Source organism: Equus caballus, chromosome 7 (assembly GCF_041296265.1).
Source record: "Equus caballus isolate H_3958 breed thoroughbred chromosome 7, TB-T2T, whole genome shotgun sequence".
In the NCBI taxonomy this organism is placed as follows: Eukaryota; Metazoa; Chordata; class Mammalia; order Perissodactyla; family Equidae; genus Equus; species Equus caballus.
This window is the reverse complement of record NC_091690.1, coordinates 49,152,463-49,177,799: the sequence shown is the minus strand read 5'-3', so window position 1 is coordinate 49,177,799 and position 25,337 is coordinate 49,152,463. Positions and strand designations below refer to the sequence as shown.

The following is a 25,337-nucleotide window of genomic DNA, read 5'->3' as shown; positions in this document are numbered from 1 at the left end:
CAAATAAAGCCCAAAGTCAGCAGGAGAGAAATAATAAAAATCAGAGAAGAAATAAATACTATTGAAACGAAAAAGGCAGTAGAAAGGATCAATGAAACAAAGAGCTGGTTTTTTGAGAAGATAAATAGAATTGACAAACCACTAGCCAGACATACAAAGAAAAAAAGGGAGAAAGCTCAAATAAACAAAATCAGAAATGAGCGAGGAGAAATAACAACAGACTCTGCAGAAATACAACAGATTATAAGAGAATACTACGAAAAACTATATGCCAAAAGAATGGATAACCTAGAGGAAATGGATAAATTCTTGGACTCCTACAATCTCCCAAAGCTCACTCAAGAAGAGGCAGACAATTTGAACAGACCAATCACAAGGAAAGAGATTTGAAACAGCAATCAAAAACATCCCAAAGAATAAAACCCCAGGACCAGATGGCTTTCCTGGGGAATTCTACCAAACTTTCAGAGAGGATTTAATACCTATCCTTTTCAAGCTGTTCTAAAAAATTAGGGAGGATGGAACACTTCCTAACACATTTTATGAGGCCAACATTACGCTGATACCAAAACCTGACAAGGACACCACGAAAAAAGAGAACTACAGGCTAATATCACTGATGAACATAGATGCAAAAATTCTAAACAAAATTTTGGCAACCAGAATTCAGCAATTCATCAAAAGGATCATACATCAGGATCAGGTGGGATTCATACCAGGGACAGTTCAACATCCGCAAATCAATCAACGTGATACACCACATCAACAAACTGAGGAATAAAAACCACATGATCATCTCAATAGATGCAGAGAAGGCATTTGACAAGATCCAACAGCCATTTATGATAAAAACTCTGGACAAAATGGGCATAGAAGGAAACTACCTCAACATAATAAAGGCCATATACGACAAACCCATAGCCGACATCATACTCAATGGGCAAACACTGAACGCCATACCCCTAAAACAGGAACGAGACAAGGATGCCCTCTATCACCACCCTTATTCAGCACAGTACTGGAGGTCCTGGCCAGAGCAATCAGGCAAGAAAACGGAATAAAAGGAATCCAAATAGGGAGGGAAGAAGTGAAACTCTTGCTGTTTGCAGACGACATGATCTTATATACAGAAAACCCCAAAGAATCCATTGGAAAACTGTTAGAAGTAATCAACAACTACAGCAAAGTTGCAGGGTATAAAATCAATTTGCAGAAATCAGTAGCATTTCTACCCTCCAGTAATGAACCAACAGAAAAAGAACTCAAGAATACAACACCATTCAAATTGCAACAAAAAGAATAAAATACCTTGGGGTAAATTTAACTAAGGAAGTGAAGGACCTATATAATGAAAATTACAAGGCCTTTCTGAGAGAATTGGATGACGACATAAGGAGATGGAAAGACATTCCATGTGGATTGGAACAATAAACATAGTTAAAATGTCTATTCTACCTAAAGCAATCTACAGATTCAACGCCATCCCAATCAGAATCCCAATGACATTCTTTACAGAATTAGAACAAAGAATCCTAAAATTCATATGGGGCAACAAAAGACCCCGAATTGCTAAAGCAATCCTGAGAAAAAAGAACAAAACGGGAGGCATCACAATCCCTGACTTCAAAACATACTACAAAGCTACAGTAATCAAAACAGCATGGTACTGGTACAAAAACAGGTGCACAGATCAATGGAACAGAATTGAAAGCCCAGAAATAAAACAACACATCTATGGACAGCTTATCTTCGACAAAGGAGCTGAGGGCATACAATGGAGAAAAGTCTTTTCAACAAATGGTGCTGGGAAAACTGGAAAGCCACATGTAGAAGAATGAAAATTGACCATTCTTTTTCACCATTCACCAAAATAAGCTCAAAATGGATCAAAGACCGAAGGCTGAGACCTGAAACCATAAGGCTTCTGGAAGAAAACGTAGGCAGTACACTCATTGACATCAGTATTAAAAGGATCTTCTCGGACACCATGCCTTCTCAGAGAAGGGAAACAATAGAAAGAATAAACAAATGGGACTTCATCAGACTAAAGATCTTCTTCAAGGCAAATGAAAACAGGATTGAAACAAAAAAACAACCCACTAACTGGGAAAAAATATTTGCAAGTCATATATCTGACAAAGGCTTAATATCCATAATATATAAAGAACTCTCACAACTCAACAACAAAAAAATCAAACAACCCAATCAAAAAATGGGCTGGAGACATGAACAGACATTTCTCCAAAGAAGATATACGGATGGCCAATAGGCACATGAAAAGATGCTCATCATCGCTGATCATCAGGGAAATGCAAATCAAAACTACACTAAGATATCACCTTACACCCGTTAGAATGACAAAAATATCTAAAACTAATAGCAACAAATGTTGGAGAGGTTGCGGAGAAAAAGGAACCCTCATACACTGCTGGTGAGAATGCAAACTGGTGCAGCCACTATGGAAAACAGTATGGAGATTCCTCAAAAAGTTAAAAATAGAACTACCATACGATCCAGCCATCCCACTACTGGGTATTTATCCAAAGAGCTTGAAGTCAGCAATCCCAAAAGTCCTATGCACCCCAATGTTCATTGCAGCATTATTTACAATAGCCAAGACATGGAAGCAACCTAAGTGCCCATCAACAGATGAATGGATAAAGAAGATGTGGTACATATATACAATGGAATACTACTCAGCTGTAAAACAGAACAAAATCATTCCATTTGCAATAACTTGGATGGACCTTGAGGGAATTATGTTAAGTGAAATAAGCCAGTGAGAGAAGGAGAATCTGTGTATGACTCCACTCATATGAGGAATTTAAAAATGTGGACTAAGAACAGTTTAGTGGACACCAGGGGAAAGGAGGGGGGTGGTGGGCACAAAGGGTGAAGTAGTGCACCTACAACACAAATGACAAGCATTAATGTACAACTGAAATTTCACAAGATTGTAACCCATCATTAACTCAATAAAAAAATTAAAAATAAATAAAACTAAAATATTTAATATAGTAAAAAAACAAAGAAATTAAAAAGTACATATCAATCTCTATATGTACAAATTAAAAATATATTTACATTGAATCTATAAATTAAAATCAATACATGCAATTAAAAAAAAAGTCTTTGCCCTATGTGTAAAAAAAAAAAACTGCTTCATTGCTAAAAAAGGCTAACCATCATCTGAGCCTTCAGTGAGTCACAATCTTTTTGCTGGTGGAGACTCTTGTGAAAAATAATATATTTGCAAAGCACAATAGAGCGAAGTGCAGTAAGACAGGGCATGCCTGTGAAGGTGAGTCATGTCCCTTCAGAGGGGAAGGCCAAGTGCAGCTGAGAGGCTGTGGACACAGGACTGGACAGAACAGACTTAGCCAAACCTGTGAGAGCAGAGTGTTTACCGGCTGCTGACTGGATGGAGTCAGTAATTTCCATAATGTTGGGCACTGGGTACAGGGCTGTGTTTGGTGTGACCATGTTCCAGTAATCCACTGTGAGGTGTCATTCATTCTTCCAGACTTAAGAACAGGCTAAATTCAGCTGTTCAAAGTAGAAACCCTGGGGATAATAAATTTCTTCCTAAGTAGGTTTCTTACAACAGTGTTCAGTCCTTGAAGGCTCTGTTCAGTTCGCACTGGGCCATGTTAGCTAATTGAACTAAGGGGTAGGGACCATGGAGCCCCATTTTGCGAAGCTAATTTGGAAGGAGTGAAGACTTGATTTAACTGAATTTTAATTTGTGAATTATGGATTCAGAGCTTTCCTGCTCACTGTGGGATATTTTGGGACAATGGGTCCTGGCTGGGAGGCCTGGCAAAGAGTTCTGCTGGTTAAGGTGAAGTATCGCAATCTGGCCTCTGCGTTATACTCAGTAACTTTCCTAAGATCGGGGGTCCCTTGCTTAAAATTTACTGAGACCCCAGCCAGGTGTAACTGTAACTTGAGACCCAGCATAGGGTAATTGCATGAAGGGCCGTGAATTATTGCATCACGGGAGATGGGAACATGCACTCAAAAGCTATGTTTTAGAGGCTCAGAAGCCAAAGAGCACCCTTTTATCTTGGTTTTGTGTAAACTCTTTAGGATCTTTTAGATTTCCAGTTGGGTCAAATTGTGGATGTTATTTTCAGTGCTTTTTCCTTTTGTTCTCTCTCTGCTGTCCTTCTCTGTTTTGTATTTCAGGTCACTGGATATGCTTTAGGGGAGGGGGTTCCTCTCTACCTTCGCATATGTAAATGCTTACCCCCTGAGAGCCTCAAAACAGTGTGACCAAGCTCAGGAGCCTCCCCCATGACAACTCGTTGCTTTATAGGGTTTAATGACCTTGGACTTGTTAGGTTTGAACTAATCTCTTTGCTGTACCACAAGGGAGCCATGGCTGTTGTCCCCTATAACCCTGAAGGTCAGGGTCTTCGTGGCAGTAGAGGCAGGGGCAGCAGCAGAGGTACTGAAGGGGCCTGGGGAGCCCTCTGCTATCAGGAGCGTGGACGCCACCCTCCATCTACTGGCTCCTTTCCTGTCTCTCTTCTTCCTCACTTTCTCTCTGAAATAACTGCTCTTTAAGGAGTGACCGTCTGATGGCCTCACCTCACTCACAGGGTATAATCATCCTCCCCTAAGACATGCCCCTAATGTAGGGACAAACCCAGCCTCAGTCACGGCTTCACTCTAGACACAGATAGATTCCAGCCAAGATACTGACCCAGGACCACTGTGATGAGTCCATTCTCATACTCCTGCTCCTGAAGGATAAGGAGTTACAGAAACTGCAGAGTCCTCTGTACATAGAACCCAGGCTTAGTGGGGTCAATAGTGCAGCACAGGGCAGCACAGTGCCCAGGAGGAGCTGCCCAGCAAGCAGCTGAAGTGCAGGAGCCTCCAGGCTTTCTCATCAGCCTGTCCAGGGAAGAAGGCCCAGGGGAAAAGGGAGGGCGAGGCTTAAGTTGTCAATGGTCAAATATCAAATATTTGGACGCAAGCCACTCATTACAAGAGTATACAGCGGTAAGAGAAATAGGCATTCACAGTGGTGTGTTTCTATATAAAGAAACGCTAACAGGCTGATGAAGCAGTGAGCAAAACTGGTCATGTAGGGAGGCTGGAGTCAGGCAGAGGAACGGGGCAGGACGTGCAGGCGGGGAGTCTCCTTAAGGGAGTTTCCTCTCAGGAATTTTTTAACCTTCCCATGCATTATTTCTTTAAAATAAGGAGGGAAATTTATAGACACATATTTTCCTATGGTTGATCATTATTTTTAATTAACTTTAGCTTTTTAAAATTAATTTAAACTTTTCTACATAGGAAAAAAACTCCAAGATTTAATCCCTTAAATACTAGTGAATATAAAACTGCAGACAAGAAAAAATTTACAAGTCCCTTTCTAACTGAAAACACAGGGACATTACAGCAGGTCCCTCCACTATATTTCTGACCAGGGATATTTTCAGGAATAAGTAGCACATTATAGTGCATTAGGGGTTAGAAATTTAACCCTGAACTGGGTAGGAATGTGAAAAATTTCCATAAGTTTTAAGGTGTTTTGCTCATATCAGTGAAAACAGACATTCAATTCCCTTACATCCGTTCAATAGGAATTCATCTGCCTTAGCAACAGTGTAGCTTTTTAAATGTCAAAATTCTCTAGGGACATGGACACACAGAAACTGACCTAGAAATGCAAGAGCACCAGAGAACTGAAATAACCCATCTCACATCATGAGGTTCTCTTGCCTAAATGAAACATTCTATTTGGTTCCAAATTTTCTTGCCTTACTCACATCATCTCTCTCAATCAACTTATATTTTAAAACACAAGTGCTAATGGAAACTAGAATCAAAGGGCTGCGATCTTCAATTGATAAAGGAATCCAAGGACAGAAACAGGAATATTCCAATCAACCCACAGAAGCAGCCTGCTGGCCTGCAGTTCAGAAGGAAAAACATACTCAGAGGGTGATCGTATTCCCAGATTTGGGGTCTAGACACTCCCAGTTGAGACAGAACCCCTGGAGAGGGTCAGTCCCTGGTGAAGGAGGGTGGGGACACCTGAGCAGCCACAGGGATGCACTCTGGGAGCCCCACACACCCTCCCTCTCCTGTGAGCATGGAGGCACTGCCTCCCCCAGGCTCCCATTCTCACAAGTGAGGAAACTCTCAGCCGGATTCAGTTTAAGCTTCTGACCCACATGAACTCCAAATTCATGAACCCTTTGTCCACGGACGGAACACCTGATCTTCAGACTTCCTCACTGTGCACAGATTACACTCTCAGTGCACCTACAGTGTGGGGGCAAAACTCAAACAATGTCTAAAATGTCCAGGTCTACAGAACCACAACCTCAGAAAGGGCGCCACTCCCCACCCCGTGAGCACGTGCACCCCCAGCTTTCCAGGGCTCTGCAGCTCCTCTCAGGATAAAGGCTCCTTCCATGGGTGTGTGAGCAGTAGGACACGTGCAGGGGGAGGACCCCCCGGAAGGACAGCTGGGCCTGCAAGGCCTTCCCTCTGCAGGCTCAAGGGGCCTCAGCTTGGGTCAATGACCACAGGGTCTGCTCCCCACTGGAGATGCTTTCGAACATCATAGTTATTTTAAATGTTACAAACCCGATGTTTGAGCAATCCAGGAAAATCACTTAAACTCACCCTTTATGTGGAAAGGAGGGAAAAAAATTGTAAGGCACTTGTAGTACTTCAACCAGAAAATTCCAAATATCTATTCCTTTAGAAAAAAGCTCAGTTAATTATTATTTGCATGGCGAGATATTGATTTGTAAATAATTATTCACACTTGAACACTTGTGGTCTGCATATCTAAGCCCTGGAATCTCATTTGAAAACACCAAAAAGTAAATACAGACCTCAGAAAGTTATACACACACTCAGGGCAAAAAACAGGCAAATCACAATAATTACCAAATGGAATACAATGCAGGACTTTTTTTTTTTTTTTTTTTTTTTTTTTTTGAAATTCACCTCTCTTGCTAGTTTGGAAATATTTTATACTGTTTTTCAAACTGTTTTGATTAAATACATTTTACCCCTATTGGAAAACAGATTTAAATAAGTGAGTAAATCTTTTCAAGGTCACAAACACAGTGAAGGGCAAGACTGACAGGACAGATCACCCAGGAAAGATTTCCAAGAGGAACCTCCAGCCAAAGGACTTCCCATAGGATGTCTGTCCCCAGAAAGATCCTGGGGCGGAAGGCACAAGGATTTCATCAACGTAGTTCCAAGTTGTTGTTTTTTGCTGTCTTCTAATGTAAAACATCCAGACAAATATAATCTTTAAAAAAAGAGTCATCCATGGCTCTGGGGAAAAATCATGAACAGTTAAAATATAGGGTCTGTTTGATGCACCACGTAGGATGAATAGTTGATGATGCTGTGAATCTGACAGGGTAATTTAGTTTTGGAAATGTGGGGAAAGATCTGGAAATTTAGGGATTAATTCTCAATGCTCGAAAGAGCTAAGCTGTGGGGACAGCGTCATGGATTCTACTCCCCAAACTTTTGGAAAACTCAGGAGAAAAAGGTTGCCCCCAGGTGAGAAAGGAGGCCCTGGGGACCCCACAGACCGCAGCCCCTCCGCGCACGGACCCCGGAGCCCGAGGCCCGACTGTCCTGCGGGCCCTCCCGCGGGCCCCGCACCGTCTGGGACACGCGGGGCTGCTGGCGCACAGTGGCCCAGAAACGCTCCGGCCCCAGTCGCCGCGCGCAGGGACCACAGGACGCCCGGGGCCCGGCTGCCGGCCCCGCCCCCACGCTGCGGCCGGAGGGGCCTGAGGGCCGAGCGGCGCCACCGCGGACTCGGGGCTGCAGACCCCGGAGGGGACCGCGGGAGGCCGGGCCCGCCCCGCCGCTTCTCACCAGTCCCTCCTCCGTGTCCTCAACCCGGGGCAGCACACTCACCATTTCTAGGGCTTCTGGGTCCCCCGAGTCCTTCCTAGGACCCCCACGGCGAGTGCAGGTCACAGCAAGACAGGGACCGCGGCAGAGTCATCAGGGACACTTTAGGGCAGGCATCACCCAAACCCAACCCTAGCAGGAGTGACAAGGGACATCTACGCCAGCGCAGAGCACCGTCCCACCCACCTGCCTCAGCGGAGCCTGGATTGGACAGTTCCCAAAAGGCCACACCCCCTGAAACCAGAGTGGCACGAGAGCAGGAAGACACCCGGCTCAGCCGAATGAGCTTCTGCCAGTGGCCCCTAACCTGTCCCTGCCTGGGTCATTTACATTTAAACAGAATGTTTTCCAGGCCTGGGACCACACTGTTGTTTACCCCACCGCTTTATGAACGCGTGGTTAACAGGTCTGCACACGCACTTCCTGATTCAGTTTCAAGAGCAAGTACAGAGTGGACCAGGCTGGGAGACACGGGAACAAGAGGATCTTATGTCCTCTAAGGGTCAAGGGCTTGGTGTAAGGCTGCGAGGCCACTCATGTCAGCCTGATCCTTGTTTAGAAACACAGACACTTAAACGTGATGTCACAATCTGTGATAAGGGTCTGATTCCATTTTGATCTTCCTTCTTGCCAGCGTTCAGCCTTCCACCCATCCCTGCCCTACCCCTCCTCGTTCCATCTTAACATAAAGAATCCGGGGGCCCTTGACTCTGGCGGGAAGTAGGAACCCCACAGCCCTAGCTGGGCACAGAGAGTCTTCTCAGACCGACAAGTTATGAGATGTGCTCACCAAATTCTCAAGTGTACGTTTTACATTGGAGAAAAATTTATTTTAGGTCATTTTTTGACCTAGAGAAGTTTGAAACATAGATGGTTATAATATCCCTAAGGCAACTGATTCCTAATTTCACTGATCTAAGAAAACTAATAAATCCTTGTGTAAATGTGGGGTGCACCTGTAAAATTTCCCCCAGCTTTACTGAGGTATAATTGACTAATGACATTGTCTATATTTAAAGATTTCAACCTGATGGCTTGATATGTGTATAACTGTAGACAGTGGATGACGCATTCTCACCACACACACACACACAGTAACTATGTCGGGTGATGGACGTGTATATTAACCTGGAAATTCTAATAAGCCTCAGAGAAGGGATTGCAAAACTCTTTTGCATTGTAAAGCTCTTAATCCCTTATTTACATAAATGAACAGCTTTATTGAGATATAGTCCACACACAGTCATGCCCCACATAACGAAGTCTGGGTCAACAATGGACCGCATATACCACAGTGGTCCCATAAGGTTAGTACCATAGTACTTATCCACAGTATATAAGCCTAATTTCCTATTATTTTCCTATTATTGCTCTTGGTGTCATATCTAATATGTTTTTGCCAAATCCAAGGTTAGGAATTTTTTTCTATGTTTTATATACTTTTGTCATTCATTTACTCTCATCTTTAGGTCTTTGATGCTTTTTGGTAAGTCACTGTATGTTGTGGGTTTTAAGGGCACAATCTCTTCCTTTTGCCTATGCCTATCCAGTTGGCTCAGCACCAATTTATGAAAAGAATATTCTTTCCTAATTTTGGGGACCTTTGTCAAAGATCAGTTAACCATAATGTGGGATTTGCTTCTCTAGTCTCAATCTTCCACACATCTCTGTGTCCATCCTTGTGTCAGTACCACACGATCTTGGTTACTTTTGCTTAGCATGAAGTTTTGAAATCCAGAAATGCTAGTCCTACTACTTTGTTTTCCTTTTTCCAGATTGGTTTGGCTATTCTGGTTCCCTTGCAATTACATTAACTCATGAAATGGCTTGCCGATTTCTATAAGGGGTACAGCTGGGATTATGATTGGTATTGCACTGAATCTCTAGGTCATGGTGTGCAGCAGTGCCATTTCAGCAACATTAAGTCCTGAAAACCATGAAACTGAGATATTTTCCATTTATACATTTCGTAATTCCTTTTGAACATGCTTTGTAGTTTTCAGAGTACTTTGGGTTTAGTTTATTGTTCTTCTTCTCGTTCCCTTGTTAACTTGATATCCTTTTTGTTTAATACAGGTGTTTATCGCTGTAAGCTCTCTTACTACGCCTTATGCCGCATACAAGTGTCCTTGTGTTTTTCTCCCCTGGTGTGTTTGCGTGTCCCTAGAAACTCAATCTTAGGTCATCTGTGTCTTGCAATTTTCTCTTTAACCCACTGTTTCTACACTGGAGCCCTGTTGATATGCGGGAAGGCATTAGGGTGAGAATGTTCTCATGTTATGATTAAACCTGTAATGTTTTGATAGGAGAGAATCCCTGGACGGTGAACTTCAGAATATGTTCTTAGCATTTATTCCTCCCCTTTTGTCAGAAAGAAATCCTGGAGTCTGGCAGTTGCCTGACTGCTCTTTCCACAATCAGATAAGGTTTGGGCAGATTAATTTCCTTTGAAAGATGGCCTAAGTTACAGAGCACAGAATGCTTTCCGTGTACATCAGAAAGTTTCCCCCATTTCCTGCATGAAGCATGAGACACCCTTTTCCAGCTCCCACAAGAACCTCCTTGGGCTCCTGATGGAAAAATACATAAATTTTAGGATTTCACTAAGACTGGAATCCCTAAAGCTTGTAACTCTCAAGCTAGTCCAATCTGTCTCTCCAGAAAATTCATTAACCGTTTCTGTGTTCCTAGACATTGCTGGCTCCAGTTTCTCCTGCAGGTAAGCGGTAATTCTCTATACTTGCTGGTCTCTCACTTTGGGAGCATTGGTTTGCCATGTAATTTCGAACCCCTCTTGGATCAAAGATGTGTTACTTTTCAGGTGGTTCAGTTTTTTTCTTGTTGTGAAGATGAGATGATCACTCAGATCTCTCTACATGTCAGAACAGAAACCATCATTCACTCCTGTTGCTGTTCTTTCCCTTGTGAGACTATGCCATTGTCACTCAATTCTCCTGCTAGAGCCACCTGGGTGGTTTCAAAGTCTTCTTTTGTAACCAATGCATCTAAAAACATTATTATATTGGAATCTCTGCATTCAGATTTATTTTCCTCATCTTATAAAAAATTCCCTAACCTGAATACCATTTTGTCACCGAAAAGATACTTTCCATTGGTTGTTTTCTGTTTTACCATTGCCCTTTTGGGGGCAGGATTAACACCATACCTAAAAGGGGATTGGATGTCAAGACCATGTCACGACATGCATCAACTTAACTGAAATATGTTTATGACTCAAAGGTACTTTCTAAGGAGAGCAGGGCAAGGGTGAGTGGGTTGGGGTGGCTTGTGCAAGGGAGAATGGCTTGAACCTTTAAGGTGTATAGAGTCAAGATTTGACCCTCCTCCCCAGTGGCATAAGAAGAAAATGGGCATGTGTCAGCCTACCTAACTATTTACCCATTGTGGGCCAGACAGGGTGAGCAGGTATCTAAAGCCGATGAAGACTCAGATATTAACAGTGAGGTCAGTGTCTTTATTCAAGTTCACTCCTGAGGCTCACTGACTAAATGATAATGCATCTCATTAAATGAACTGGAATTGGAATATTAACTGAAAAGCCATGTGAATGGCATGAGACATTATAAGGAGGATCACAAAGCCTCCAAAAATCTTTGATTCCCGTCATCCCAGGGTGTTGGGGATCCAGGAAAGTGTATCAGTGTGGTTCCAGGCCTCTGTTCAAATATTCTAGTAATGTTGTTGTTTACTCTAATTTGTTGTCTCATTTGTTGTGTTCTTGGAGGCACCCTGCCAGTGCAGCCTGCCCACATGCAGCGAGCAGCTCTTTTAGTGGAACAGAACTCTCCCTGGCTGGCTAATAAAAAGTCCAAACCTAAGTAGTCATCAGCTACCATGGCTGCCAGGGAGTTTTCCTTCATGGAAAACATCTCAAATATTAGCTGACTGCTTCATGTATTTTGAGTGTTTGGGACAGTTTTTTTTCTTTTTTCTTTTTAGGAAGATTAGCCCTAAGCTAACATCTGCCACCAATCCTCCTCTTTTTGCTCAGGAAGATTGGCCCTGAGCTAACATCCGTGCCCATCTTCCTCTATTTTATATGTGGGATGCCTGCCTTGGCTTGCATCTTGGACCTATGGCTTGCCAAGCAGTGCATAGGTCCACACCTGGGATCTGAACCGGCGAACCCCAGGCCACCGAAGCAGAAAGTGCAAACTTAACCGCTGTGCCACCAGGCTTGGCCACAGGACATTTCTTGATTGGCATGAAGGATGCAACTTTTGAATGACATCACATGTGCCCAGGTCAGTACCAGTGACTCCCATGACAAGAAGCACATGAGTGCAAATGGCAGGAAAACAGCACATTTGTGTTGGATGGACTCAGGGAGGTTTGAGAGAGAGCACCCAAAATGAATTCTTAACACACAGGGCATAGACTACAGGTGATGTTAGGAGGAAGACCAGGAGTGGATATGAGAGTGGTGGCCAGGGGGCATGATTACAAGAAACCAAAGACCTGTAGGAGTGACCATTCTGACAGAAGAGCCTAGTATAGAAAGACTCTACTTAGACGGTGCCAGTAATCCTGATGATCAGAACAAAGTAATAAGCCCCATAGCCTGGGGATCGAATGTGACTCCAACAGCAGGAACATCTATACAGAAGAAAGCAGGTTCGTCTAAGTAAGCCTCAGCCACCCTAAGAGCGCTGCAGCCTGGGTCACGAGAGGCACAAGATCCACTGAATGCCTTTCTCAACAGCCCAATGTTTCTATTTTGAGACATCAGCTGATAATATCAATAATTTCTAGAGCATCTTGATGAGTCCTTGATTGTGGCTTCAGGAGGATCATGTATGACAGGAGGAGTAATTTGTCTATAAAAGGTTCTACCGTAGTCTGAGCGTAGCAAGCAGACCCACAGTGGGGGTGAGCAGCCTGACAAAGTCTATCCCATCAGCTGTAGGGTCCCTTTCCTCTGCCTGGACTTAATGTGCATGGATTCTATTGCCTGTGACACGTTTTTCACATCAGTGAGACTGACACTGTGTTGGACAGTCACTAAGTTGTCCATGGGAGGGGAGAGAAGTCCACTGAATTTTTCATAAACCTTTAGATTAGAGGCCTCTTAATGACTTTGTATTACAAGGTCCCGTGGGCCAACATTAACACCATCAGGTCAAAGGTGTCAGTATGTCTCTCAGAAATTCGAGTGAATTTATCACCCTAAGCAATGAAATCAGCCCTTGCAGACCGAGGTTTAATATGTGCAGAGTAAGGAGTGACTCTGAGTTGTACTTGGGTATGTGAGGCAAGGTGTCCCAGAGTTCTTGATGCCAAATCAGTGCCGTGGCTAAGGAGCTGTTGCTATTGGTGGGATGAGGCAGCTAGATTAATGACAATAAAGGATCTGTAAAAATGTGCAGATGAGGTTGACTCTTGCCCAGGGAATTCTCTGTTGCTGGCACGATTACCTGGAATTTGACTAATCAATCTGACTGAATCCATGATCAGGGCTGGCCTGTTTGATCTGGGGGAAGAATAGAGACTCTGAAGTGGACCCCATCAGGTGTGGTGGTACACACTGTGCATAAAGTATATGAACTCCCTGGTCATTCATGTGCCCCCAAGTCACTCCTAAAGTGGCAATGTGTCTAAAAAGGAGGGCACCTCCTCCAGAATGTATTACATCAATCAGAGAAGAGGGGAACACACTTCCTCTTGTATGGGTGATATGCCAGAAGCGCCATTTTTTATTCTATCCTGTAAGTACCCATCTCTTCAATGAGGAGCCCTCTGGTTAACAAGCCCAAGGGGTCCTATATTCATGACCCAAGGCAAAATGGGAAGCTGGCTGTGCAGGATCATCAACTCAGGCCTTGGGAGGGCCTCCATTACAAAAGGCTGTTGTTGCCTTCTTGGCATCTCTAACTGTGCGGCACTGGATGAGGAGAATGCTTTCTGGTAGAAGGATGCCTTGGGCAATTCATGTCCACTGTGGGAGATTTGGAGACTCTTAGATGCATAACAGGAGGCTGGCAAAGCCTTTTTAGGAAAGGGGTATGTGGAGGGAGACGCTAAAGAATTGACTTATTTTGACAAATTCTGGAGCTCAAGGTCAATCACTTTAAGTACTGTTGAATAAGAAAGCAGATCTGATATATATGGAATGTTCCTGGTTGCTGTGGCTGATGGAATGTGCCCATGACAAGGGTTCTACCACTGCTCCTGTGACCCTCTCAGCTCACAGGCCCCTGGCATTGTCTCATGGAAATTTTCCACAGTGGTCCATGGATTTCTAAATTTCCGATAGCAGGCACAAGTATGCTTGAGTTGGGAAATGAAGAGCTGGAAATGGTCTATGGACAATAATGGAAAGACAATGCTGATGACATGAATGAGGATGTCCCCAGACAGATGGCACCTAAGAGACACATTTTGTTTCATAACTACAGTATTTCTACAGATGTGCCCACAGAACCTGATTTAAACTCAAAGAGTCTGAGGCCCCCTCACTTCACTGCTGTTATGAGTATGAGCTGAGGGCAGGTGCAGCCCTAGGGGGTGTTTCCTCAATTAAGACAGGGTTGCAAGAAAGGCCTGTTGAAGACTAAATTCTTCTTTTTAACACTTCAATTCTTCCAAAGAAGGATCCCACAGGCTAGAAAGAAGTGTTGAATGCATAAAAATCAAGGTACATGAGCGTTTAATATCCTCCTAACATATGAAGGTAATTCTATTATTCATTTTCCATTAATTACATAAATATATAGTATTTTAGGCAATGCTATGAATTTTCACAAATGTAGAGTAATCCTGTGATCAAAAGATGGAAAACGTGGGGCTGGGCCAGTGGCCAAGTGGTTAAGTTCGCACGCCCCGCTTCGGCGGCCCAGGGTTCGGATCCTGGGCACGGACATGGCACTGCTCATTAGGCCATGTTGAGGCAGCATCCCACATGCCACAACTAGAAGGACCCACAACTAAAATATACAACTATGTACTGGGGGGATTTGGGGAGAAAAAAGCAGGGAAAAAAAAAAAGATGGAAAACGTGCCATCAAAAATAACACCCTTGTAAGTGCCCATTTGAATGACACCCCTCCAAAACCTAAGTTAACACTAAAAAAAAAAAGGGTAAGAGAAATAATTTATTTTGCTCTTTATTAAGCCTCATAGCTCTTATTGTTTCTGACTTTCCCACAATATAGCTTGACATTTAAACAGATGGAAATAAAACATGTGAACAGCAAAACAGATTATGGGGCTTTGCGGATCATTGAAACCAAAGACTTCCAGCTGCTCCTGCTAAAAAAGACGGTGATTAATTCCCATTTCTCCTTTCATACTCAATTAGGATGTTACTCAAAATGACACCGTCTCTCTGCAGCTCACCTCAATCATTCCTTGGAGGATTGCAGCTCAACACCCATAACTCTTTTTTTGTGTTTCCACAGGGAGATCACAGTGGACTTGCACAGATGTCAGTCTACTCAGAGAATACACTCGGGATGAGCTAGAACAGTGCAGATGAAGGCACTGTCTCTCTAAATGGGAGGAACTCCATGGTTTACTGGGGCATACGTTGCACACTCAGTCTATACAGCAGGAACATGAAAATGCTAAAGACAACAACTTTTAAATCTTTAAAGGTAAATAAAAACCCTCTCAAATGACATTAAACACAAAATTTCTGTGGCTTAAAACAGTTGGAAGTCTCACTAATAATGACATCCTCATTATTGAGGCTCCTACTCTCATAGAAAAGATACGTACACACCTCAGCCTCCCTATTAGCTCAATGTTATTTTACTTCAAAGCCCTTATTTCCCTTTTATTAGACAAGAGTTTACCATCTGTTAATCATCTCTCTTTTCCCACAAACATATAACAACCATGGCTACAAGAACTTGTTTGTTTCATGCCAAAATATCCAAATCCTGCTGGGTCCTATTTCTGCTACATTGGGTACATTGCCTCTAAAAGGCATGGCATGTGAGGGATGCTGAAACATTAGCATCAGGAGAAACAAAGGCTTGATTGGCACAGCGGTTCTCGCTTTCTCCCTTGATGGTTTGTATTGTCTCACAATTTACGTAAACACAAAGGCCTCAATTGAGTCATGAAGGAAATATGAAAATTATACAGTATACTAAGAAGTGAACGTATATATTTTAACTGAGGTACTTCATGCTCAACAGTGTTTAATACAACTTAGGAAATACAACAGTATTTTGATAATAAGTAGGAAAGGCAAAAGCTGCTCCAGAAGACCAGGAGCTGATTGCATCCACTGCCAGTCAAAGTCATCCTGCCAAAGAGAAAAATGTCACACACCTCCTTCATTAAATGAACACAGTCACCAAGAAGAAACTAAGGGTATTTTGTAACCATATGAGTAAAAATGGTAACGATAAAATTCCGAATCACAAAAAATGACTAACATTCCCTTCTTCTTACATTGTTTTTGCCTCCAAGAAAACAGTGATTATTATGTTTACCAAAGATAGAATGTTTACCTCCTCACAGGTTTCAATACAGAAAGTGACCTGCTTCCTTGAACAGCAATCAAATCCACAAACACAGGCCATAATCTTGTAAGAAGTCCTTCTGAGCACCCTGTTCCTGGTGCCCCTCACCGTCCTCTATGGTCTGTGTCCTTCTTACTAGAATTCCTTACACCCCTCTCTTTGACTACAGGTGCAATCCTGCAGGTCACTGGCAAGAGGGCACTGATAAAAGCATGATTTTAAGTTTGGGGTGAAGAATAAATGAGAAGTTAGTTTTTTGAGAAACACTGTAACCATAGAAGAATAAAAAATACAGTTTTCCTGAGGAAAAAAATACCTGAATTTGTATGCAAATGATAAAACTGACTCATGAGGATTAAATGAAGAAAAATGCAAAGTATATCTTAAAATCCATAATAAAAATGGATTTTAATATATTCTCTTAGGAAATGAAAACCAGAAAAATATTCATTAGCATACAATGCCTCAGAAAACAGTTGATAAAATATATCAATGAAACAACTACAGAAGAGTTCATTTCACAAGGAAATGGATGTTGTTTTCATGACATGCAGTCAAACACTATTGAAAATACTGAGGGAATGTGTTCAGCTACCAGTAACAGGAAACACAGTCTTCCTGGCATGAGCAAGGTGACTGCTCTCACATGGAAGAACTGGGTCAAGGCAGCCGCTGCACAAGGCAGCAGAGAAAGTCCCACAACCTTCTTTTTATGCCCCATTATAGAGGCCATGGTGACCAGGAAAACATCCTCAATGGCACAATTAACAGGATAAGGTGTTTCCTGTCCAAATTAAACCTCATACAGATATGATCTAGAGAAAAGGGTAATCAGAGAATACTCCCAACCACAAAGGTCTGAAGTAGCTCCCTGGTGGACACAAGGAAACTGTAGGGCATGTATTGCAAGCCTTACTGAAAAATCCCAATTCTAATGGATCTTTGACATGAATCTTGTGGAAACATCAGCGGAAAATACACCTGTAAGAAAATGGAAAATAAAGAGATGGTGGTGGTTTTCAAGATATTCTTGACTAGAAGGGCAAAGAATCCAGAAAAAGGGATGGAAGATGCTGTCCTTGAAGCTCCTATGTAACTGTTTCCCTCCCTGTGTGGTGGTTCCAAACTCTGCCTAAGGCCTTGTTTGCTTCTGCCTTCTCTTGGTGAATTCCAACACGGAACCATAAAGAGGATGGATTCTTAGAGATCCAGTTCTCAATATTACCTCACTGGCACAATGCAGTACAGGGGTGATGTGTCCAGCTCTAGATTTTGTTGCTCCATCACAGGCCTCTACTTAATTCAAAGTCTATTCACCAAATTCCAGTTAGAAGGAAGGACACAGAGTAAAGGCTCTAGTATGAAAACAAGGATTCACATGAAAGAATACTACTAAATTTGCCATACACAAAAATTTATTCCAACTGTTTAACAGTATGGAAAATAAAAACAGCCTCCTATACCTACCACCACAACAAAGGCACTTTCTCTAAGAAAGGAAAAATATACACAACGGATTACGTATATCCAGGAACTGCAATACAAGGCCAGGAAGAAAATCCCAAGAAATACAAACTGTCATTTTTCAATGGCTCCTTAACACAGAACATTTAGACATTATAATAATTAAAACATTATTTAGGGGCCGGCCCCATGGCTGAGTGGTTAAGTTAGTGCGCTCCCCTTCGTGGCCCAGGGTTTCATGGGTTCGAATCCTGGGCACGGACATGGCACTGCTCATCAGGCCATGCCGAGGCAGCGTCCCACATGCCACAACTGGAAGGACCCACAACTAAAAATACACAACTATGTACCAGGGGGCTTTGGGAGAAAAAAGAAAAAATAAAATCTTTAAAAAAAAACAAAACCAAAACCAAAAAAAAGTACTTAAAAATTAAAGTGAAAATATTATTAACTGATTTAAGGAAAAGTAGCAGCTAGTAATCTTATGTAGTACTGATGAAGAATGACTTACAGAATCATCTCACCTTAATATTCATTTCTGAAAGTCATTAATAGAAATCCAGAATTCAATGTTGCACTCAACAAAGAGGTTTGCTAAACACAATACATTTACAATTTTTTTTTACGATTTTTTTCCTTTGTCTCCCCAAAGCCCCTCGTACATAGTTGTATATTCTTCGTTGTGGGTCCTTCTAGTTGTGGCATGTGGGATGCTGCCTCAGCGTGGTTTGATGAGCAGTGCCATGTCCGTGCCCAGAATTTGAACCAACGAAACACTGGGCCGCCTGCAGCGGAGCGCACGAACTTAACCACTTGGCCACGGGGGCAGCCCCTACATTTGCAACTTTTATAACAACTCTTTCAGGTTGAAAGTCTTCTATAACAGTATACACAAATTAATTTCCATCAAGCTTTTTCTTACTACTTACTTTTATATTTCTTTTTTGTGGGAGTTTCACATAGAAGGATGTAGGCCAATTAAGTCTTTCCCACACTGTTTACTTTCAAGAGGTTTTATCAAGTGACTCCTTTTATAACTTCAGGAGGAACTAGGATGACAAAAGTCTTTCCCACATTCATTACATTTATGTTTTCTGCTCTAGCATGCATTCTCAGACATCCTCAACAGGTTGCATGAGAAATGAAGGCTTTCCCACTTTCTTGACATTCATAGGCTTTCTCACTAGTATGAGTTCTTTCATGCCTTCGAAGAGAACTGACAACATCAAATGCTTTACTACATTTTTTACATTCATAAGGTTTCTCTCCAGTATGAGTTCGTTCGTGTTTTTGAAGAGAACCAATATAACTGAAAGTTTTACTGCATTCTTTACATTCATATGGTTTCTCTCCAGTGTGACTCCTTCCATGTATTTGAAGTAAACTGGGAGAAATGAATGCTTTCTCACATTCCTTACATTTATAAGGTCCATCTCCAGTGTGACGCATCATGTGCGATTGAAGGTTTGTGAGAGCTATAAAGGCTTTCCCACATTCCTTACATTCATAGGGTTTCTCTCCAGTATGAGTTCTTTCATGGACTCGAAGAGAATAGGGATAACTGAAGGCTTTACTGCATTTTTTACATTCATAGGGTTTCTCTTCAGTGTGACTCCTTTCATGTCTTTGAAGTGAACTGGGAGAAATGAATGCTTTCCCACATTCCTTACATTTATAAGGTCCATCTCCAGTGTGAAGCATCACATGTGATCGAAGGCTTGAGCGAGCTCTGAAGGCTTTCCCGCATTCCTTACATTCATAGGGTTTCTCTCCAGTGTGAGTTCTTCCATGTACTCGAAGAGAACTAGGACAAGTGAATGCTTTATTGCATTTTTTACATTCATAGGATTTCTCTCTTGTGTGACTCCTTTCATGTATTTGGAAAAGTTTGAGAGAAATAATTGCCTTGCCACATTCCTTACATACATAGGGTGTCCCTCCTGTGTGAGTTCTTTTGTGTTTTTCTAAGTAAGCATACAAACTGAAAACTTTCCCACATTCTTTACATTCATAGGGTTTCTCTCCAGTGTGACTCCTTTCATGTCTTTGAAATAAACTGGGATAAATGAATACTTTCCCACATTCCTTACATTTATAAGGTCCATCTCCAGTGTGAGTGACCATGTGTACTCGAAGGTTTGTGAGAGCAATAAAAGCTTTCCCACATTCCTTACATTGATACGGTTTCTCTCCAGTGTGAGTTCTTTCATGTATTTCAAGAACACTGGGAAGACTAAATGCTTTACTACAATATTTACATTCATAGGGTTTCTCTCCAGTGTGTCTCCTTTCATGTATTTCAAGTAAACTGGGAGAAAGGAATGCTTTCTCACATTCCTTACATTTATACGGTCCATCTCCAGTGTGAAAGATCATGTGTGACTGAAGGCTTGCCAGAGCTCTAAAGGCTTTCCCACATTCCTTACATTCATAAGGTTTCTCTCCTGTATGAATTCTTTCATGGACTCGAAGAGAACTGGAAGAAGTGAATGCTTTACTGCAATTTTGACATTTATAGGTTTTCTCTCCAGTACAGGTTCTTTCATATATTTGAAGAGAACTGGGAAAACGGAGGGCTTTCTCACATTCCTTACATACATATGGCTTCTCTGCATATTTTTGATAATCGTATGGTTTGTGTTCAGTGTGACACCTAACTTGCCTTTTAATGGATGAATGATGCATGAAGACTTTTCCACATGCACTGCATTCACATGGTTCTGCTCCTGTAGTTTTCTTCTTCACACTGAGATTTGGAATAAGGCTGAAATTTTCTCCACATTGACTACCGTTTTCACTTTCAGAGAGTCTCTTAACCGTAGGACTTCTGTAAAAAATCACAAGTACATTATTAATGATTTCTTTATTAATGATTTTATATTTGTTATATTTCCTAAAATCTTTAGGAAAAGTTTAAGCTTTCTGCCTTGTCTGAATTCTCAGAAATCGAATATAATAAATGCTCTGGGAGAGGACTTCACCCTTGCTGCTATCCAAATGGTGATATTCAAATATAGGGTTTATTAATACTGTTTCCAAGTGAACTATTTTGCAAAAGCTGACATCTACCCTACATTTTTCAGAAAGCATATCTGGTGAAAATTTTGTAAGAAAAGCTAAGTTTGAAGCAAGTGTTCTATCTTTTGTTTGCTTCTTTTTAAAATTTCATTAGATACCAGGATTGTCATGTGAGATCCTGCTTTTATTGTGAGTGTGACTCACCTTTGCTTTCTCCCCTGGTTTTTGTGCTCATCTTCAATATCATGATCCTCCCATGTTTTTCCTGAAATGAAGACCCAGAGGGTTGATTCTGAAGTATTAGAAATTATAGAAACAGTTTTAGATTCTAAGACCATGATAAACTATGACCATTTCTAGTTTATTTACCAACATTCCCCTTTTCCACATTCTACATCTTGGAACCACGCTGATGGGCAAGATACACTTGCTCTCTAATTGATGCAATGAAGGAATGTCCTCATTCTTACCTATTGAGGCCAGATTCCTGAAGGTTTCCCACATCACATCCCTGTAGAGTTTCTTCTGTAAAGAATCCAGTAAAGCCCACTCCTCCGGGGTGAAGTTCACAGCCACATCCTCAATGGCCACTGAGTCCTAAAACATCACAAATATTTGTAGAGGAGGATGCATAAGGCTGACAGCAGTGGACATCCATATTCCCTTTGTAGGCAGGTTATGTATGATTCAGTCATCTCCAAACATTTACTCTGACGTGATCATCAAAAACTCACTATTTTGGTGCCAGCCCAGTGGCATAGTGATTAAGCTCACACACTTTGCTTCAGTGGCCCAGGGTGTGAGGGTTTAGATCCCAGGTGCAGACCCACAGAATGCTCGTCAAGCCATGCTGTGGCAGTGTACCTTAAAAAATAGAGGAAGACTGGCATGGATGTAGGCTCAGGGCCAATCTTCCTCACCAAAAAGTACAGTAATAAAAAAGAAAAAACCTCACTGTTTTTATGTACACATTTCCTCATCGACTTAAGAGCATCATGAACACATGAAAACTTACACATTTTTACTGTGATCACATTCATCATATTTCTCTGTAAAAGCATGATCCAAAGCATGTTGGGTAATGAGAGAAATGCTACAGAATGAAACACAGATCATTATCAGAAAAAAAGAATGAACACAATGTTCATTAAGCCTAGGCCAACCCTCTATTACAAAAGGTTTAAAATACACATAATGGGAATACTTGAAGGAAAAGAAAGACAGAAAGAAACAGAAGAGCCAAGTGAAGCAATAATCAGCAAAATATTCTAAAATTACTGACAGCCAACAAACTGTTCATCCAGGAATGTCAGAGAACACTAAACATGATAAACTAGAAAAGTGCACACCCAAGAATTCATATTCAAAATCGAGAAAAATCAAGGACAGACAAAATAGATAAAAATGCAAGAGAAGAAACACACCCTGCACATAAAGAAAAAAAGATGCTATTTAAATTGGACTTATTTTCAAGAACCATGCAAGCACGAACAGAATAGACCAAAGTATTTTTAAAGTGTTGAAAATAAAAAAAAAACACTCTTCAATAATTCCCTGTAGAGCAAAATTATCTTTCAAAACTAAAGGAAAATAAGAACTTTCTTAGACAAAAATTGAGGAAATTTGTCCCGAGTACACATACTTTGAATGAAATTGAAAGTTTATCAGAAAGAATGTAAATGATAAAGGTAGAGGATTAGAATAGAAAAAACATGACGGTAAAATAAACGTTACACTTCTAGTAATTAATATAACAAATCACACTTTGTTTAAAATAATATTAGCAACAATGTCTTTGGTAATGAAAACCTTATGGACACGTGATATAAATGACAGCCACGTGACAAGGCATAGGGAGGGGAAATTGGGAATACTGTGTTAAGAGGTACTTGCACACAGTGAAGTGGTATAGTCTTATTTGTCAGAGGAGGTGGGTTAGTTGTAAATGTATGCTGAGAACTCAACTGCAACCACTAAAACAGTGTTTTTAAAAATGTGGAATTGATATGCTAAGAGAGGAGAAAAAAATGTTCAATTTTAGCCAGAGAAGGGGGAAAAAAGCAGAAGACAAAAAGAAACCAACCAAGACAAGATATTAAAAAAACAGTAAAAGAAGTGGTAAATATTAACCCAGCTGTATCAATAACCGCTTTAATCCTAAATGGTCTCAATTGAAAGATATAGTAATATCAGGTAATTGAAAAACAAACTTTGTTACATACTGTCTACAAGAATCCCACTTTCAATATAAAGAAATGGACAGATGAAGGGTAAAGGGACGGAGAAAAACAGACCATGCCAACACTAATCAAAAGAGAGCTGCCATAGGTATATGAATTATAGACAACGCAGATTCCAAACCAAGGAAAATTCAGAGATAGAGAGGGGCATTGGAGCCTGATAATGGGGTCTATCCTCCCAGAAAGTACAGCAATCCTTCATGTGTATACGTGTAACAACAGAGGGGCAAAATGTACTAGGTAAGAACTGATAGAATGTGAGGAGAAATAGATGAATCCAGTAAAACAGTTATAGAATTCAACACTCCCTTATATAAGTGTGAATTCCATTAGGCAGGCACTGAGGAAGGACAGAGGTGAACTGAACAGCATCATAAAACAAATGGATTCACTGTAACCTATGGAATACTTCATACAACAACAGCAGAATACACATTCTTCTCAAGTTCACATGGAACTTTCGCCAAAACAAACCACGTTCTAGGACACAGGGCAGCACACTTTAACAAATTACAAAGAAGAGAAATCACAAAAAGATGCTCCCGCACCACCTAGGCATTCATCTAGAAGTCAATAAGAGCAAGAGAGTTGGAAACCCCAAAAATGTGGAGAGCCAACAACACACTACTAAATAATACAAAAGATCAAACAAGAAGTCCTGGGCTGGCCCAGTGGCATAGTGGTTAAGTTTGTGTGCTCTGCTTCAGTGGCCTGGGGTTCACAGGTTCAGATCCTGGGTGCAGACCTAGCACTGCTTGTCAAGCCATGCTGTGGCAGCATCCCACAGAAAGTAAAGGAAGACTGTCACAGATGTTACCTCAGCAACAATCTTCCTCAAGCAAAAAGATGATGATTGGCAACAGATGTTTGCTCAGGGCCAATCTTCCACACACACACACACACACACACACACACACAGGGACAATCTTCCTCACACACACACACACACACGAAAAGAAGTCTCAAGAGAAAAGAGAAAATAGTGTGAACCAGATGAAATGAAAACACAACATACCAAAGGTTCTTGGAGGCAACTAAAGTAGTGCCTAGAGGAAAATTTATGCCACTGAACAAATACACTGGAAAAAACAAAGACCTATAATCAATGATGTAAGCATCTACCTTAGGAAACAATGAAAAGAACAAACTAAACCCAAAGTAAGCACAACAAAAGAAATCACAAAACTTAGAAATCAATTCATTATGGGAAATCAATGGTAAAAATTAAAGCAAAAAATGCTAGTTGCCTGACAAGACTAACTGATAAACATCTGGTTAAGATAACAAAGACAAGAGGGAAGACAGAAATTACTAATATCAGAAAGCAGAGGAGGGGGAAATTAAAATAAAAAAGGCTTTTATAAAATCCAACATCCAGGGGCCGGCCTGGTGGCGCGGGGGTTAAATTCACACATTCAGCTTTGGCGGCCCGGGGTTCACCAGTTTGGATCCTGGGTGCAGACCTACACACCACTTGTCAAGCCATGCTGTGGCAGGCGTCCCACATATAAAGTAGAGGAAGATGGGCACAGATGTTAGCTCAGGGCGAGTCTTCCTCAGCAAAAAGGAGGAAGATTGGTGGCAGATGTTAGCTCAGGGCTAACTTGCTCAAAAAAAAAACCCCCAAACATCCAACACCCATTTACGATGAACTAGTAATAGAGGGAAACTCCCACTTCTTGAAAAGGAACATCTTTATGAATCCTGTACCTAAGTTTATAACATTTATTTCATATGGCATGTTTGTCTGTGTGAAATATCTGAAAGAATTCACAATAGAAATAACTCCTGGAATTAATAAGAGAGTACAGCAAGGTTGAAGGATATGTGAGTCAATGCTTTCCTTACAGACCCACACAAATTTAGTCAAATGATGTTTGACAAAGAAGGAAAGGCAATGCAAATGAAAAGGAAAGTCTTTTAAACAAATAGAAGTGGAAATATTGGATATCCCCGTGCAAACACACATGTGTAAGTGCACCCCCAGCTGTCCAGGGCTCTGCAGCTCCTCTCAGGATAAAGGCTCCTTCCATGGGGGTGTGAGCAGTAGGACACCTGCAGGGAGAGGACCCCCAGGAAGAACAGCTGGGCCTTCAAGGCCTTCCCTCTGCAGGCTCAAGGGGGCCTCAGTGTGGGTCTTGGACTGGGGGCCTCTGCTCCCCACTGGAGATGCTTTGGAACATCATGTTATTTAAAAAGACACAAACCC

At 41.5% G+C, this 25,337-nt stretch overlaps 1 protein-coding gene across 4 annotated transcripts in view; it reads right to left on the bottom strand.

Moving 5' to 3' along the window:
* The window catches only part of LOC102149528 (zinc finger protein 709-like), a 47,619-nt gene that overhangs the window by 8,596 nt on the left and 13,686 nt on the right, over nt 1-25,337 (bottom strand). The window contains exons 3-5 of one of the 4 annotated variants that reach the window (XR_011440945.1): nt 21,359-21,485; nt 21,093-21,153; nt 18,800-20,697 (exon numbers count right to left, since the gene is read on the bottom strand). Coding sequence is in view for 2 of the 4 variants with exons in the window: in XM_023646481.2 (XP_023502249.2) it covers nt 18,993-20,697; nt 21,093-21,153; nt 21,359-21,485 (1,893 nt within the window). In the remaining 2 variants the exon portion in view is untranslated. Of the gene's footprint in view, nt 1-15,022; nt 20,698-21,092; nt 21,154-21,358; nt 21,486-25,337 lie in introns of those variants that run through there. The other 3 variants (XM_023646481.2, XR_011440946.1, XM_070274038.1) reach the window with 3 other exon arrangements.